This window comes from Xiphophorus hellerii, chromosome 4 (genome assembly GCF_003331165.1).
Source record: "Xiphophorus hellerii strain 12219 chromosome 4, Xiphophorus_hellerii-4.1, whole genome shotgun sequence".
Taxonomy (NCBI): domain Eukaryota; kingdom Metazoa; phylum Chordata; class Actinopteri; order Cyprinodontiformes; family Poeciliidae; genus Xiphophorus; species Xiphophorus hellerii.
Window position 1 is genome coordinate 15,348,896 of NC_045675.1, and position 19,170 is coordinate 15,368,065.

General features: G+C 37.9%; 1 protein-coding gene across 4 annotated transcripts in view; it reads right to left on the reverse strand.

The window, feature by feature from the left end:
* The window catches only part of LOC116719030 (heterogeneous nuclear ribonucleoprotein C-like), a 42,063-nt gene extending 25,260 nt beyond the window's left edge, over positions 1–16,803 (reverse strand). Inside the window, exons 1-2 of one of the 4 annotated variants that reach the window (XM_032561382.1) lie at positions 16,688–16,803; positions 9,903–9,978 (exon numbers count right to left, since the gene is read on the reverse strand). In XM_032561382.1, coding sequence (XP_032417273.1) covers positions 9,903–9,978; positions 16,688–16,784 — 173 coding nt within the window. In that variant the 5' untranslated portion in view covers positions 16,785–16,803. Of the gene's footprint in view, positions 1–9,902; positions 9,979–15,188; positions 15,387–16,687 lie in introns of those variants that run through there. The other 3 variants (XM_032561383.1, XM_032561384.1, XM_032561386.1) reach the window with 3 other exon arrangements.
* Positions 16,804–19,170: the final 2,367 nt, after the last annotated feature.

The window sequence follows — 19,170 nt, forward strand, 5'->3', positions numbered from 1 at the left end:
TGCTGTGGGGATGCATTCTTCCACAAAGATAAGGAAGACGGTCAGAGCTGGTCGGGAACAGACAGAGCTAAACACACTGCAGTCCTGGGAGAAAACCTTCAGAGTTTCCAAAAAAAAATATGTGACTGTAGTGGTTCACCTTCCACGATGACATGAACATACACATGCAACCAGAACAACAGAATTTAAATCAAAGCATATTCATGCAGTGAAATAGCAATTAAAGTCCAGATCTGGAGTATCTGTGGTAAAATCTGAAAACTGTGGTTCCAGGTTTATCCATCCTGACTGAACTCTAAAGTGTGGTTCTACAAAGTATTCACTCAGTGGGCTGAATGTAAATGTAAGCCAAATTCTTACATTTTTATGTATAAAATCTTTTTCTTTTAAAACGTGCGGCCTTTTACTTTCATTTCACAATAATGTGCTACATTTTGTTAATATGTCTTATATAAAATACATGGGAGTTTGTCATCGTAGCATAATAAAATATCTCATAATTTTTATTTTTTGCTCTGCAATTTATCTCCCCGTAACATCCTGTCTGCAGCCAGGATGTTCTGCCCACCGTCTCCTCCTCTCTCTTGTTTCCCACCGTCTCAGAGGCTTTGTCGATGGCCCTGAAACTATCTGATGCACTTTCCTTCCTCCTCTGCGGGGATTGACCTTTTCCCCAGCAGTACATCCACCTCAGTCTGCACTGACCTTTACCTACAGTACGGCTCCAGTCACCTCTTAGGAATGGACTGCAAACAGCACATTGTCTGTGTATCCATGCAGAGAGAAAGCTGTCAGGGGACAGAGAGGGAGGCTGGACAGCAAAGTGAAAATGGCAGTTAGGCTGTAAAATTGATGTTAAAGTGGAAAGGGGAGGGAACAGCAGACTTTGGTGCATAGTTAGTGGGCTGTTTTTGGCCACAGCTTAAGTGAAAACTGCCACCACGGTGGCACGCTTGCCAGTGACGGTCTGTCACCCAGTCTGCCAGTTAGTCATGCAGCTATGCACACATCATAAGAGTGACATGAGAGCAGAAGCTTAAGAGATGAAAATCCTGGACTCTTGATTGATTTGGCATTATCCAGGATGGATAGATGGTTTGGAGAGGCTATCTAAATCAAATCAATCAAATCCTTTTTACTATAAGAGGCAAGAGGTCTTGTGCCACTTTTGCAAAATTTTCCACCACAAACCTCCCATATGAATAATACATTCATATGTTTCTGCCGTCATTTTGTCAGATTAATTGTTTGATTACTGCATTTGAGTGCTTCCTTTTGCTTTCCTAGATTGCACAAGTTTGTAACTGAAAGTGCAGATAGGTACAACCCAGCACTATCTCATTATAGATTATCAGACAGAGAGAATATCTGAGTAGCCAACTAAAAGATCAGTCAACACTCAGCTGCAGGAGTAATAAAACAGACCAGATTACCACGAATCAAAGTTGTAGTGTCACCTTCCTCCACCGATCTGCCAAACAGTGTGTTTTGTGTAAAGTCTAGCATGGAAAATGAAGGGTAAATCATTCATTTTCTCCAAGAGCTAATCAGTGTGACTGTAGCTGTTAAATATGAAAGACACAGACGGCATCTGTCTAAGGATTGTACTTGAGAACAAGGACAAGGAGAACAAACTTTCAAAGGAAGCGTCATAAAGCCGGAATATATATAATGTCATTGTTACAGTGGATCTACTGTCCAAACAGTAAAGCATGTTTGACAAATATGATTTTAAACTACATCTTTGCTCATAAAAAATGAAATGTGTCCTAATGAGAGAAAACACATTGCAACAGTCCTCCAGGCATTACTAGGATGAATAAGATAAAGCAATGGTAATAAAAGCAATAGGCTGTCTGCTGACACCTTAAAGATATTTAAACAGAACATCAGGAGAACACAACTCTTGTAACAATAGTTGAGAAATTTCTTGAACAATCCTGTGTCCCATTATGACAGGAAGTGGGTTTGCCGCTGATGGTGGAATATAAAATTGGCACTTAAGTCAAAACTTGAGTATTTGTTGATGATACCCATGTCGTTTAGAGATTTTAGGAGCTGATAGAACTTCTCACTGAATTAGTCTCTCGTTTTGAAACCCAAAATAAGAGGCTTTATGTCTAAATGTTGCTGCAGGGAAGAAATGTTAAAATCAAGACATTAACATTTAAAGTAAATGCTTACAATAGTTGGAGAAGAGATTAAGGTACCATCTCATCTGTTGTTTTGCAGCTGTTTTGACACCCAGTCGAGGTGACTGGAGCAATCTGCATCTGCTTTTACATGAGATTGCAAAATGGGTTTTTTTACAGCTGTTTTGCTTTTTGTTTTTCTCTGCACAAAACTGACCACCAGCTTTCAACGGGAGGTATTTTTTATGCATTCTCTGAATGAAGCAAACAACTCTAGTCTTTGAGAAAATATTTTTTACCAACATTGGGGTAGGGTTTATTACTACAAAACTAACGGTCACAATGTTATAATGGCAACATGATACAATTCAGAATCATTTGGCTTTTAAGTGAAAGTGCACTTACTGTTAGTGTGTAGTGCTGTTATATCGTTTTACATTTGAGCTGCAATGTTGGCCTGTTTGTGTCAAATCTGAGTGGAGTTATTGTCAGCCACAACATTTCTATTCATTCTGAAAGCACTAATATATCCGTCTCTTAGATAAAGAACTCTCTGTATAACTGATTTTTTTTTCTTTTAGCCACTGTGCAAGCATAAGAAAACATGAAAGCTATTCTCAAAGTGAAATTAAATGGGATGATGTCAATCACCGTAAAGTCATAAAGCTGTGTGATGTTTTGCCTTTTGTTTTTCATTTGTACAAAACACACCTAAGCTATTTGTGAAAGACATTTTGTCAATCATAACAGGATACCAACTTTTGCGTTCTGCAAGGGAAAAAAGGTCATGAAGTTTATTATGTCTCCATTCAGGGAGGCAACAGAATCCCAAATAAATCCATCTCCTTGACATTCCTGTTCATAAATTATGAACAACTTGATCAATGTTACCACTGAAAGAATTCACACTATTGGTAACACATTTTTTTTCTTTCAACTTCTACCAGTTGTCTGCTTTTTCTAATTTCAAGAATTTAATAAATTTTTATCTGACTCCTACTTTATTATAATTACAAAACTGATAATGTCATTAATGGTCATTTTTGATTGGTTCAGATTTATTTCAAACATGATGAAACAGATTCACTATATCAAGTCACGCCTTCATAATTTACATTTCCTTTCTCCATATTTGATAAGCAGTAGATAGAAATGCAAACTTATATAATCCTGTCCAGTTACAATGTCAGTCAGCTGCTACTGAAATGTTAACAAAATTTACAATTTTAAAATAATATCTAAATCTTTCAACAACAACAAAAACATAACACATGATTAAACATGTTGATGTGCTAATAAAATGTTGCATGATAAACCTCTGAACTGAAATGAAAGTAGATGGGATTTTGTTTGACTAGCAGGAGTCAGAAATTCAAAGACTGAGTAGAAGGAGTTTGATCATAAAAGCCAATGAACTTCAGCTTTGCCCCTTGGTTTCCCACAGCATGTGGCGCATTTACAGATGTCAGCCAACGGCGCTGCAGGCTAGATACACATATACAATCTGTCACACCAAGTGTCAAATATTGCACAGAAAAAGAGATAAATAAACAACAACTTTGTATGATAAGTTTCTCATTGCATCTTTCTGGTATAAAATGTTTGTTTTTCATAGTGAAGAACATGGATTAAATTTAGAAACATTGCCTGTTCTTACTTTATACAGAAGAATAAAGTAAGAACAGGATGATATTTTAACCTGATCAGGACAAAACCTCTTACAGACAAGTAGGACAAGGTTGAAGCTTTAATGGGAGCAATGTTAACAGCAATGGAGGTTTTATTCATCTTATATTATCGGTTATTTGACCCTGGCTCATAATTTTCAGGATGAAAAAAAATTGTAAAGGCTTGGTTGTGAGAAATGTCAGTAGATTAGCCTGTTCTTAGATGTATTCCTGTGAATAATAACAAAACTTGAAATAAACACAAAATTCAATTGGACCACTGTTCTCTCATCATCTTTCTTAGATGTATAAGAAAAACCATCAGGTTGCTGCATTTATTCCATCCTATTTCCAGCACTTTGATGACTGTCCCTTCTCATAATTAATGATAATGACTGATTATGGCAAATTAAGAGGTGGAAATGCACATACACTTTGCTTGATAGTCACACAGCGTCATCCCTGTGTGACTCCTTCCTTTCCCTTTGCACAGAGGTAAAATGAAGCAGATAATGCAATTAGTGATGAGGAAACTTTGTCATACACTGATTAAAGCAATGACCAAACAAAAATGAAGTCGCCTATGTTATTTCTTCAACCAAAATGCTTGCTTTATTCTGAGAAGATACGTTTAAGGTAAAAATACCGGGCTAAAAATGATGATCCTGTTTGGTAAGAAAGGAAAATTTAAGGAAGAGCAACATCTATACCTACACAATGGCCTTTTCAGACTCTGAAGAACCTCTTCCTCAGGATTACATATGAACTGGTAAAAGCATTATAAAATGCTTCTATATAAAAGTTTAAATATCAGTGGGTAGTGTTAATACTTTAGTTCTCACTAGAGCACAAGTTTGTTGCATTAAGTTGTAATAAAAGATGCCCCAACTACATTTAAATCATTTGTCTGGCAGCATTTTGGGTTTCCAGTAGGAACTATAAATGGCAACAGTGCAACAAGCAAGACACAAACAATGTTAGTTGTTCAGTCGCTGAAAGAGGAAGAAAACGTCGCTATAACAACCAGTGCATGGACGTCTAGGGCTACATTGAGCTACTGAACAATAACAATAAACTTTATCAAAAGCCACTGGGAAATGCACTTATTGTACTGCAGACCAGTTGAAGCACTGTCCGAAGGTCTGAAAAGATCAAAATAAATCAGAAAAGGCATATAAGTTTGTTGAGTTAATACAAAATAAATGCCTTTAAGAAATTTGAGTTGTCTTATGAGTAACATCAAAACCTCATCTCGTCCCGGTATCGCGTCTCATCTTGCTATTGTTACACTCCTACCAAGTAATAGTTGCTTGGTAATAAAGGTATTTTTGATAGCTTGGGCTGCACAGTGGCACAGTTGGTAGCACTATTGCCTTGCAGCAAGAAGGTCCTGGGTTTGATTCCCGGTCCGGGGTCTTTCTGCATGGAGTTTGAATGTTCTCTTGGTCCATGCGTGGGTTCTCTCCGGGAACTCTGGCTTCCTCCCACAGTCCAAAAACATGACTGCTAGGTTAATCGGTTTCTCTAAATTCTCCTTATGTGTGTGGTGCATGGTTGTTTTCCTGTCTGTCTCTGTGTTGCCCTGCGATGGACTGACGACCCGTCCAGGGTGCACCCCGCCTCTCGCCCGTTGACAGCTGGAGATAGGCACCAGCACCCCTCCTTACCCCAATGGGATAAGAGTGTAAGAAAATGGACGGATGATTGTTAGCTTTAATGTCAGATACTTATCGCTTTAAAGCATTTCTTGGGTTGAAAGTCTTACCCTGAATGCCATGTCAAATCTGTAACCCAGCCCTGTAGGGCCAAATAAACCCAGGCCAGGATTTTCTTTTACCCTCTACATTATGTAAAGAAGTAAAGAGTAAAAGAAAAACAAATCCCTGAGTCCCAGTTTATGGGTTAGCGATTAGCGTAAACATCCTTTAAGACCCTTTGTGTGGCACCTGAGCCTCTTTATGAAGGCCACACAGAGTAGTGGGCTCTTATAGTTGTTCACCGGAGCATAAAGAGGCCGCAAAGCAGTAGCATCTGTGTCTGGGTGGGGAAATGCTTGCCACTCTCTCAACACAGCTGGGGTTTACTGAATTAAAGGACACCTGTGTCTGTCGGAAAGTAATAATAAATGATAACACCCATGTGTTGTCATGGACGCGCTACAGGAAACAGCCTGAGGGGAGACATGTGAGGGTAAAAAAGATGAAGGCAACGGAAAGAAGGCATGTACCTTTCCTTCATGGAAGGCTGCCACCATCAAATGTGACATAATTTGTTCATACATAATATGAAAAGACTTTACTGGGTTGGCCATCTGAGTTTGAAAATGTAATCATGAAAAGACTAATCAAACTCTCCAGTAATTAAATCAGTTCAGAAATGTTGTAAACCTGCATGGAGTCAGCGAGCAGATAACGGGACTTTAGTGTCTTACAGAGGAGGTTGAGTTTTTTTTTTGTTTCCTGAATTATCTGGGCCACAGGCAGAAGTGTTTGTTGGCCGACTCTGTGAGAATGGAGAGAGGCGGGAGCAGACGGGGTTCTACGCTGCCAGCCTCACGGCGAGGGGGGGGGGTTGGAGTCTGGACAGAGACATTTTTGGTAGCTGTCTCCACATGATTTACATTTGTGACTGTGGCTGTGTTGTAGTTTCTGGCTCTGGAAAATTTATTATGTACACTAAATTGGAATAAGACACATTTGACTTATCTATTTTTTGGGAATTGAAATCGCATTTTGAGTTTGGTGGTGGAGACTGACTTCTTTTGTACAATAAAGTCATATTTATGCTGTTTTCCATCCACATGTGACTAGAGGCAATATGACAGGATATTGGATTTGCAATTTTTGTGTGTGTTTGCCAAATACAGATGAGACAGCCATAAACCTTTGCAAAGACTATAAAGGGATAAAGAGGAGCAGGACTCAATGATTTGCATCAGCTTCACATATTTCAATAAAAAATGTACAATGCAATTCAGTAGAAACTGAGCAAATATGAAAGTCTCTTCAGACTGTTTCAAAAACAAGCAGAAAAAAGCTTCTTTATAGCTCTAAATCAAACCCCAAAAACCATTAAATAAGAGCAATCTATCCTGCGCTGCATTCCATGGTGTTCACAAATAATGTTAAAATGTGGTGCTGAAAGCAAAAAAAGCAATGTTAAGAGGAAGTGACTCAAGGATTCCTTCACAAAGTTGACAAACAACATTTTGAAGGAATGAGGCATAGAGCGAAATTTTCACAAAATTCCAGTCGAACAGTTCACAAATCTGAGGTGAAAACAATTTCTTTTTCATTCAAGTTTTCCTTCGGATACTTTCACAGAGGACTATTGATAGCAATGGCGTAAATATGATACTGAGATGTGTGTAAGCATTTACTACGTTAAATGTTAACATCGCACTCGTAGTGTGAAGGTGTGAATGTGAAAAGCCTCACAGACCTGCTGGTGCGGTTTTAGACTGTTTATTTTCCATTTGTTATCGGACTTGACAGGCTCCTTTTATCATCCCCATAAAACATCACATGGGCGATATCAAGCTGTATCAGTGGTGAGACCTCAGGTGTTTTTCTTTGTGAGCATGCATGTGTGTGGTTCTGTATGACTAACCTCATTAATGCAATGATGCATGCTGCTAAAAAACAACATGGGGGACAGTGCGAATAATGTTTGAGGTTAAGGTCAGAGAGAGACGAGGAGAAAGAGAGAGCTGGATTAAAGATATTCTGCACACGGAGAGGGGCAACCTGGGGACACAATATATTATATATATTGTGAATCCTAACACAGCAAAGTAATATGTCCAGTGTCAGTGTGTTATGTCAGGGAGATAAACCTGGTGGATAACCTAGAATGTAACTGGCTTGACTAGAAAGAGATAGATCATTTATATAATATTTATTGTGGATTTAAGATATGTGTCATCTTTTTACTGGCTTCCCTTCCAATTCCATAGCAATTTTATTATTTTATCGATTTTAAAACAAGTACCTAAAGAATCTGGCCTGGGCTAAATTTGTCATATCTTGTCACCATCCACACACAGGTCACAGCATTCTGAATAGGCCACTGCTTTGGCTTCAATGTTGCTACATTCAGCTGGAAGCAGAATGTTGATCAGGCTTTTGCCTCATCAGTTTACCTTAAAAGCAGCCAAGTGGCAAATTAAAAGCAGCTAAGCAGCTATTAATTAAATCATAATTAATTTCACTCAATTATGAGCTACTTGAGGTTTGCTCCGTATGCCAGCTGTTCTTTTCAGATGAGAGCAACATTGGACTTTTTCACCTTCATTCATAATGTCTTGTGTGGCAGAGAGCTAACCTCACACATCTCCCTGAACAAGCCATTCCCACTGCAAAACATGATGGTGGCATCATCATTGCGTGGGGATCCTTTTCTTCAGCAGGGACACAAAAGCTGATCAGAGTTGATGTGAAGATGGATGAAAATAAATACGGGTCAGTCCAGGTAGAAACATTGCTAGAGACTGTAGAAGACTTGAAAATTCCTCTTCACAGACTGTAAGCGATTAATATAACTGTACTTTAACTATTTTGCAAGGATGAGTGGACATTAGGGTCGGGCGATATGGATTTTAAGTTTTACCACAATATTTTGTAATACTGATACTGATAAAAGTGGCGACAACTTTAGGTATGACTGTGACTGCCTCACACAGCAATCCCATCTCCACAAACACAATTATTGCTCTTGAACAAAAGTATTGACATGCTTCTTTAGAACACCAGTGACATAACAAAGTGTGATTTGTATCACTTGCACATAGTCACTGCAGTTAATCATTTTTTCAAATTTATTGATATTTATTGATGTTCTCAATTACAAAAGAAAATGGTAAAGCTAACAATCCCAACACTGAGGACAGTTTTGTTTTTTTAAAAAAACATTAATTGGAAGTTATCATGACAACAATAAATCTAAATTCTTATGATAAAAAATTGATCACAATAACTGATACATGATATGGCAACTGCCCATCCTACATGGACTTTAGGTGTTAATTTTCTCATGTTTATGCCGATGTGTAACATTTATCACAAAATTTCCAAAAAAAACCATACATGCCAAGATAGGAAGCAGTGCAGCAGCAGCTAAAGAAAAAAAACAGTACTGTTGTTTCTCCCCAGACAGCTGTAGCTTGTTCTTTCATTGACTTCCTTTACCTTTTTCTGGAAGTAATTAACCTTTTTAGCACACAGTCAAAGTTCAATGACTTCAGGATCAGGGCATATCTAGCCAGACAAACAAACAAAACAGAACAAAAGAAAACACTCAGTTGTTGTTTAGGCTTCTTGAGCAAAAATCTACAGGTACATACTTCAAACTGGGTCTTTAATAATCTCGCATTGGGAAGCATTTTCAAAAATTTGGAAGGCAGTGTTTACATGTGGATGAGAGTTGACTGAAGAATGGTTTAAAAAAACAAAAAAAAAAAAAGCAGTCAATGTGGCTTATTTAGGGGCTTTTAAGAACTCAAAGAATATGATAAATAAAAAACAGCATATGGACTTCCAGAAAACACACCAGACAAAAAACACAAATGAGGCCAGTAGCAGAACATGAGTCAATAAATGAAAATCTACTCCAGCTTGAGACTGATGCTGCAGACACTGAAACCAGCAGTATCTTCATGTTTTGTTCTTGTTAGAATGTATAAACAAACTCAACAAGCCAATGCAAAGTCATCTCTCTCCTATGCCCTACCCTCTCCTTCGAAGCACAGAGCCTGTCTAGCTCCACAGTACTGCATTGACCTGCCGGCAATAGACAGCAATCAGCTCCAATCACACGTGTGCTCTACATCAACAAATAAATTAAAACACTGACTGATGGAAACCGCACCTCTGGCAGAAATCAATAGCCGCTTAAACACACAGCAGGTATGAAGCTAATAATGAATAATGCTGCATTTATTGGAAAGCTGAGATGCAGCAGAGTTGCAGATAAAGGGCTGCAGCAAATAACACAACACATCATTATCTTTGAGAGTGTGAGGGAATTAGAGTGTCTGTAGGGGTGTGTGTGGGGGTATGGGGTGTGTGTGTGTGTGAGTGTGTATGACTAGGTGGTTCATACTCACCCATAAGTGGTGTTGCTGGCCCTCTTACTAGCTGCCCTGGAGCGACTCGACTTCAACTCTCCACTCATGCTCATGTCTGCATGAAAGAGCAACCAATTAACTTTGTGCTGATGGAGTCAAGAGCAACAAAGCTAATAAACAAAGTGGACAAAACAAACAACAGGAGGAATGCTCAGATTAACTAGAACGAATCCATTCTGCACCAAGTTGGTTTTATCTGCGCAGGAAATGACTTGTTTCATTGTACCTGTAGTCTCAATTCGACATTGACTGGTTTCTGTCTTTCTTTCCTTTTTTATTTCTTATTTTTAATTTTTTGTAAGGACCCATTTTAGTCCCAAAGTTCCTAGGTGGAAGTTTTTTCTGGGGTGGATTATGGCTACAGAAATACAGTCGTGTCATAATTCAGTAAAGGTTACTGTTAACAGGCTTAAAAAACTACAAAGCAAAATGATATTCTGTAAAATAAGCACTTGAGAACTACAACTAAAGTGGCTCCCTCTAATCATGTCTAATTATATTAGTTTTAAATTAAAAAAATGTTATCAACTTAAAATTCATAATCAACATGTTATAAAATAGAAGAAGCAATAATTAAAGTGTTGTAAATTTTAGTTTAAAGTTGTGTAATTGATACTATTATAGTTTTACTTAGTCTCAAATTCTCCTGCTGTTCCATTTTTGTCTATAGTTTGCAAGGTGACTTCAAACATCAGCCACCTTATGGCTTTGTTTCCGCCATCCTGTCTGCATACATATCTTTACACATGTTCTCACCAGATAATTAATCATAAATCACCTTGATTACAGTGTCTGCCAACAGTTCAGTGTTTGCACTGTGGTTTTGGGTGTTGATTTGCCCAAAGAGAGGCATAAAAAGGCAGAAAGGCAAAGGGGGAAAAAATGAAGGAGTCCGGCTTGACACGGACAGATGGGTGTTGAATGGAGTGTGACTGGGCCAGCTGCACATACACTCACACAGTATGACTGTCAAATGGCTGGGAGCTACAATTAATTAAGTACGGGTCTGAATGTGTGGAAGGAAAATTAGACATGTGTACGCGCCTTTGCCTCCCACAGCAGAGATATTTTTCCGACAGTTTGTGGCCCAACAGCGCCCTGTTGGAGAGCTTTTCTGCAGCCGGCAGTTTCTCTGCTGGTGGGCAGCTTGCCCCCACTGCAGACAGCTAAACTATGTCTCAACTAGGACCAGGCACTCAAACACATCCTACTGGTTAATTAAAAATACAGTTCAAATAACACATATTTGAAATTTGGCCAAATACGCAAGTACTGTACAAAAATCCAAAATATCTGAGCAATCAAAACAAACATAAACATGCATATTTTAACTCTGTGTATTTCATCCTGCACAGGAAAATCACAAATCAAGCATGGAAAACAAAACTTTCTGATGTTTTATGATGCATTTACTAAGAAACGCGAAGACAGTGTGATTGACTGCATGATGAAGCCATTAAACAGGACAAGATACCAGGATGCTGCTGAGCACAGTTGTCTCTCTCAACGGGAGCAAAACCTCAGGTGGTAATCAGCGTGCCTATTCGTAAACAGAATCCTACACGCCATAATTAGCATCAACAGAGCAGACTTCACATATAAGACACACACAGACCGACAGACACACATACAAGTTGTTTTTCCCCAGATTTATGTTGGTGACACATGGATAAATAAGCTAAATGCTCTTAGCCTCTTTTATTGCAACTCAAATACAGAGACAGCACAAAAGATATAATGCTGTCAATGGATGCTATGTGCGCTGCCTCGTTTTTATTAATGAAGTTACAGTCGTCACTAAATTCTCACTATTTCTAGTGTGTGTTGATTTAGAGAAGAACTAAAAGGATGATAGCGGAGATCGATGGTTGTTTTTATAGAAAACATACCAAGTACATATTGACAAAGTGGAGAGGAAAAGAGAAAAAAATGCTAATTTTTTGGGCCCTTTAATTCTGAGGGTAACAGAGTATACAAAGAAACAGAAAACATATAAATCATGAAATGTATTGATCGCATAGTTTATGCTTGGAAGATCAATAAAATTGCTTTCTATAATAAAAATGGCACAACCTTAGAACTCCATCAAAACCTTATAATCTTACAAATGAATTTGATGGTTGAATTTAATGTTCCAAAAGAAAATCTTCCTTTTGATGACATTGATAATTATACATGGTCCTGATCAAAAGTGTTCGTACTCTAAGCTTTTTCACCTTGTGCTTCAGTACAACCATGGACTTCAGCATATTTTTTATGATACACAAACCAAAGTAGTGGATTATTATTTAGTGGAAGGGAAAAATATTGAAACTATTTGACAAATAAAAATCAGAAAAAGTGCACCGTGCATACGTTTTCAGCCTCTTACCTCTGATACCCTGAAATAAAGATGAGTTCAACCATTTGCCTTCAAAAGTCCAAATGGTAAATGGCCTGTACTTACATAGTGTTTTATCAAGTCAGAGGACTCCAAAGCTCTTCACACTTAAATCAGTCATTCATGCACACACTGATGGTGGTGAGCAATATTTCAGCCTCAGCTGCTTATTGCTCAACATAAATGTGTTTTTGTTTATCAAAAACACATTTATGTTCTGGAATGGTCTAGTCAAAGTTTGGATGAGAATCCTATCATTCCTTCCTCATTACAATTACTACTTTGAATATCCTAATGTCAGTATACTAGTATGTGGCTTTAAAGTGTCAAAATGTAAAAACTTCAGGAAGTAGTGATCACTATTGCAGGTCATAAGAACTGCAATAGTTCTTATGACCTGCAATAGTGGTCATTATGTCTATTTTAAAAACAGACATAAAACTGACATAACTATAATCTGATCTTTAAGTTTAGTTGATAAAACTGGATTAAATGACACACAGAGGTCACATTCAATCAGCCATAATGAATTATAAATCCTCTGCTACAGTTTACAGCCTGTCACTTTGCTTTATAACAGGCCTGGAGCCAGACTGATCCCTCATGCAGGCACAAAGTCAAAGCTGACCTAATCTTACTGGAAACAAAATCATAAAATAACAACAAAATAAACATTTTCTTATTCAAAATTTCGGCAGTTTCTCCAAAAGACAGTCACCAAGCAGCTACCCTGAGAGATGGACCTTAAATTCTCTGCTACTCTCAGAAATTATTATTAAAGCAAGCCATTAATGTATGTAGAAATCTGAAGCTGAAGCTGGACACTTTTTGGAGGAGGGATAATGTTCCAATCAGATAAAAAAAAAAGTGCTAGGGCAGCTTCTCTCACCCATTCCTGTTCTTGACATTTTTATGCAGCGCCTAAAATCCCATTTTAAATTATTTATCAATTTAATTTAGTTCAACTTTGATGTCAATTCAGCAGATATTTCACATGTTTGAGAATATGACAGCTACTCAGATAATTGAAAATAAAATATCTTTAAAAATGCAGTACTTCTGTTTAATTAACATCTCTTCAAAAACCCACATCTAAATCAATTAATTTACTTGGTAAAGTAATCATCAAGTGGGTTTAGTTAATGCCCATTGAGATCATTTTAACTTTTTGTCTGCCTGTTCTCTAGAACTGCTGAATCGTGCTTAGGATTGAGGCGAGGATGAAGACACCCCCAGCAGAATCTGAACAAGAAGCGGTGCACCCCTATGGACAGGTCACCAGTCTATTACTGGGCCAACAAACACAAGACAAACCCACACACTACCACCTCAGGATGACTTGGAGCTGCCAATTAGTCTCACATTGTTGGTTCTGGACAGCAGAAATATGCCTGATACCAGGTGAGAACCCCAGAGTCCATAGGACTCACCATCAGAACCACCTTAGAATCACTTTTTGTCATTTTGGTGTTTTTTCATGTTCTTCTGCATTTTTTAATAGACTTATTAGATCTGATTCCAAGTATTGCTCATTTTATTTATCTGAACAACATGTATTTACAAATAGAGCAGTGCAAAGGGTTTTCTGATGATATGTTTATATGATTGTGCAGAACAGAACCCTTATTTTCTTTTCTGCATGTATTTTACCCCCCCACCCCCCTTGTTAATTTGATCAGTTCATCAACATATTGTGTTAATTATTTTGTTGTTGTTGTTGTAATAATACGGTGTGCTTTTTTGAGATTATACAAGCAAGACTTATAGTTTGTTTATTGTTTGCAACTGCTGCAAAGTCGATCTATTATTTTTTTAGTCTGGTTGTCTACATTTAAACATTGTTTCATAGCATTCACGCTTCTTGCTGACTTGATCTACTCCATACCTTCTTGCAATGCTACGGACCTGATCAGGCTTTGCGTCAAGAGCCAGCTATAAAGAATTAAATTTTCATACTCGTGGCTTTGCAGTGCAACTACAGGCAGTAATGTCAATATATGATATTCATCTGAGACAAAAGAAAGATAGAGAAAAGATAATGAAGGCTTATGTGTTATGTGAAGAAAAAAGCTGTCAGATTCAGAGAAATGGAAGCAAAAACATTCATATTGTGCAGGATATCCAGAGGTGTCCAATGTTGAGCTATGCCACCAATGCTCATCTCAAAAAATAACTCTGAAACAGCCAAATATGAATCTCTGTTTCACTGTTAAGTCTGCTAGACTGCACTGAACTTGCCTCAACCCTCTAAAAAAAACCCCAAAAAACAGCTTTTGGGAGAAGACTGTGGTGTCTGCATCCGCTTCAAAGTACAGAGTAGAGCTGCTGCTCCTGCATGCCGGGGAAAGTAATCTTATTAAGGGTTGATTTTAAGGATGACATTCACTTTACAGCAGTACAACAACAGACAAAAATGCAGGTTTGTTCCTTCACTAAAGAGTGGGAGCATGACAAAATTAGGCTGACAGAGGTTTTGATCCCACAAGCCTTCACAGTCTGAGACCAGGTTCTGACCTTGGCAGTGTTACAAATAGTTACACTTCAACTACTTCTCACCTCTGATGTAGAGGAAGTAAAGGAACATAAAACAACACTGTCTCAGTGCAAAATAAGTTAAGCAGAGCTTTATATTTTACCAGCAGATTTCTCCAAAATTAATCTGTCTGTGCGTGTTCTGAACATGCAATGAGAATAATAAAAATAAAAAGAATAATCATAAAGGAAAAATATTTTAGGAAGAAATGCAGGGGTAACAAAAACTACAAGCTGAATGGACTACCGCGCTGAGGGAGATGTAGAGAAAATCTCAAAAAGCACACCGCACCATGCAAACATTCACTAACACATGCATGCACAGAGATAAAGAGGTCTGACTGAATACTCACATCTTGGACTGAACAGGGTCATATCAGGGAGGCAAAGCAATGAAAAGCACAGTAGAGGAACAAGCCAAGGGATTTCTTTGCTTCTATCTCGAAACTCTTCTTATGTTTTCGCTCTTGGGGTGAGTGCGTGTGTGTCTGTGCGTGTGTTTGTGATCAAGATGCTGTTTGGCTGGCTGCTGTGGTACTACCGAGTCAGTGACAAACCAGACAGAGAAGCTCCAGTGGGTTGTACCAAATGTCATCATGTGGCAGGGGTGGACAGTGGTGCACTGGGTTGTTCCATAAAAGAAACAGGGAAGAGGTTTGGATGAGCGTGCAGCTGGTTCCCTCTCCGCAACGAGACCATCGCATGTTCTGTTTTTAGTAATTCAAGTCTGGCGAAGAGGAAGCTGCAGCCGCAGGGGTGACTGTGTGTGTGCCTTAATGGAGCGTCTGGTTAACACTCTAAAAAAGCATCTCACATTCTTATTCGTTTGTAAATTAGGAGTTAACTAAGCACATCTTTATAAATTTAGCAGAAAAAGTGGTTTATTTCTAGCATCATAATGTCAGATAATTAATCAAAACAGACACTAATCAGTTATTACTGTTTTCAAAATAATTATACAGGATTCCCTTTTTTTACATGCATCACATTGTCTATGCTCATTTTAGTTGTGCTGTTCTAGTCCTACTCTTTAGGATGTTTAATCTTTCTTTCTCCTGAGGAAGGGCTTTCATGTAGGTTTAATTAGCTTTTTTTAAACAGTCAACCCAGGGCAATGGCTGGCTGCAAGCCAAAACTTAATCTTAGTCAACTCCAAAAAAAAACCCATTATTACCTCTTTTCACACCACACTTAACCCAGAAACAATTACATTATTAAACTGTTAACCCCTCAGTAACCGACTTCCAGAGAAGTGAGACGCAGCTGAATTTTATGGACATCAACAGACAGTGAGGAAAATGTTAGAAAATAAGAGTGATCTGGTTATATGGTTAAATAAAGAGCTGCATGCAGCCCACAATGTTCAGCTTCTTCCATGTTTGTTGTGTTAGGGTAAACCATATAGAAATAATTTTGTTTTTATTCTTTATTTCTTATTCTCTAATAGAGTTTTAGTTTACATTTACAGTATTTTTGGCAATATTTAGTTTGTCAGTTACATTTTAAAAAACAAATGTAATGATTTCTGATTCTGGATCCAATTTTTTGCAAGAAGGAAAGCTTGGAAAGACCTAGAAAGATAGTTGTATCTTTTGAAGATGACATTTGCATTTTAAATATTTTGGCAGAGTTACAACTTAATGCAAACAAAATGCGTCACTTTAACCAGGTGACTCTGTTTAGGCCTGTGTGTTAATATGAAAATGTGTAATTTGAAATGAATGAAAGCTATCTGGAAACACTGTCTAGGCTTAATATTGATTAGCTCCGTGTTTGGCTAGTTAGCCTTGCTGCTACGCTACACTCTTCTAAACTAAGGCAACAGGTAATTTCCTCAGATTAGTATTAGTACCTCTACTCCTGTCACGTTTTTCTTCGCCTTCTTTTCTCTTTTCTTTCCTTTTTTCTTCTTTGGGCACCAGACCAGACAGTTTGTGGCGTTTCGTCATGATGCTTTCTGACGTCACTTCCGTTACAAAACTCACCCACCACAGCGCGTGCGGAGAGGTGCGTTGCAGGAACAAACCAACTAGTAGAGAAGGAGGGGGGACCTAAGCAGAGTGTTATTATTTGTAGATATAGTATTTAATATTTTTTGCTATGCAGCTAAATTAGTTCTGATTATTATTATTACTAAACTGTATTATTACGTGTTAGCTTAAAAAAATAGTAAAAGGATTGTTTTTTCTTGTCTGTTTTTATGGCGTCCCCCAAACTCCTGGCGATTTTAGCATTTGCCTATATTGTCAAGCCAAGGCCAGGCCCTGCGTGTCCACTTTGGATCGTCAAACTGCAGCTTGTGGTTTTCATTTCGCATGGACCTTACCAGAGGGGCCGCTTTTCATTGGCTGATGCCCATTCTACGTGGTCACGTGCGTGGCCGTCTCACAAACACACGCAAATTTCAGATCTACCATAACTGACTGACACCTGCTGGCCTCAGGTTTGCAACCAGCTTGTGACTGAGAAACCAGTAACCTCCTCCCAGATGATGACATGAACTTGTTAGTTCCTCTGGCCATTGTAGTAGCTGATATATTGTGAAAATCCGGTAGAAATGATGCACTAATCGAGTCATGTTTACATAGAAACAACGCGCTGTGAGGCTTTGTGAGACTTGCGGTCATGTGGGTCGGTTGTGGGCGGAGCTTGGTAAGGTCCATAGCTTTCTTGTTTCAAGTCTTCCATTAAGGCCAGATTTGAAGAGACATATTTATAGTTGTTCTATCAACAGATACTCCTACTTGAGCCCCGGATTTCAGTTGTTCCTCAAGATAAATGGTCACATGATAGCTGGTACGTTTTAGCCGTTTTAGGTACGTTTTAGTACGTTCTTCCCAGTTTCAGGTGAAAAATAAACAACTTCACCTGTTTATTGGTAAATTTGATCCCAAGCTTATGATAAAATTATCCCAAAGCTTATCCCCAAGCTTTGGGATAATTTTATAACATGTCTATCCCTGCTTTAACCTTCTTCACAACTTTTTTTGATGTGCCTGCTGTGGTTCCTGTTTGTTCTCTAATGTTCTCTTACAAACCTTAGATGCCTTTAGAACAGCTGAATTTACGAGGAGATTTTATGACACGTAGGTGGGCTTTATTTATCAACCAGGTAACGTCCGCAGGTAGTTTGTTACACTGGGTTTCATTTAGGCATATCAGACTAAAGGGAGTAAATCTGCATTCAGGATTCAGGAAAATTCTAACCAAGCTGGCAGCAATATAGTAAATCAAATTCACATCTAAATTATTATCTAACTAACCAACATTTTGATGTGTAATGATGGCACTTGGAAAAATTTAATGTTTCAATTGTTGATTTTAGTTTTTATGATGTAAAGCACTTTCAACTGCCTTGTTGCTGAAATGTGCTATACAAATAAAATGTCATTGATTGATAGAACAATAAATAAGAAATAAGTAAAAAATAAGACAGAGCATCTGATGCAAGCCTATTTAAACCCAGTATATTTACAGACACAATGAAAGATTTGAGTGAGAAGTATTAATCAAAACAGACACTAATCGGTTATTATGAAAGATTTGGAAAAATTATTTGTTTTTGACAGGGGCATTAGAAAGCTGAACAAAATAAAATGGACAGTTTTTGGCTGACAGTGCAATTCTTCCTAACCTGTCTTTAAAAATTCACGCCACACTTTTCAGATTTTTATTAGTAAAGTTGAAAGTATTGTTCCACTTCATAATAATTTGCTTCTTTGTGTTTGTACATACTCCAATATATTTTCCTAGGCTGTTTTGAATGATCACATTGACAGATTTGTAGCAGTCGTCATAGAGGGGGAGGATTATCTGTTTCTTTCATCTTTATCAGCACCTAATTTGTGAGGTTTAATGAACGCTCATGTTGCATTCATTATACCTCAGAAGAAAACAACAAAATGTTTGCTTATTTCTTTTTGTTTTGTGTAGATGGTACCTTGGTGGAGCATTGGATGAAACAGGAACGTTGTATTGAGTTTCTTTCTCAGTCCCAGTTTTCTAATCCATCAATGTCAATCCCAAAGCTTTCTGAACAGCATTTAATGAAAGATTTAATTCATAGTTTCACTTATTGATTCTGAGTGACAACATTCAGCATCTCTATGAGGAAGTAAATAAATCTCACAGCAGGTTTAAAGGTATTTTCAAATTCAATTCAAATTCAAAAAAACTTTATTGACCCCAAAGAGAAATTAAATAACCATAATGAAACTTAGATCTATACATTAACCAAGACTATTATGCATTTCACTTTATGTAAGATGTGGTTGCTCATTTAATCAACCTAGATGCAAACTGAGATCTATAGCAACTGTTTGTACCTTCATGAGC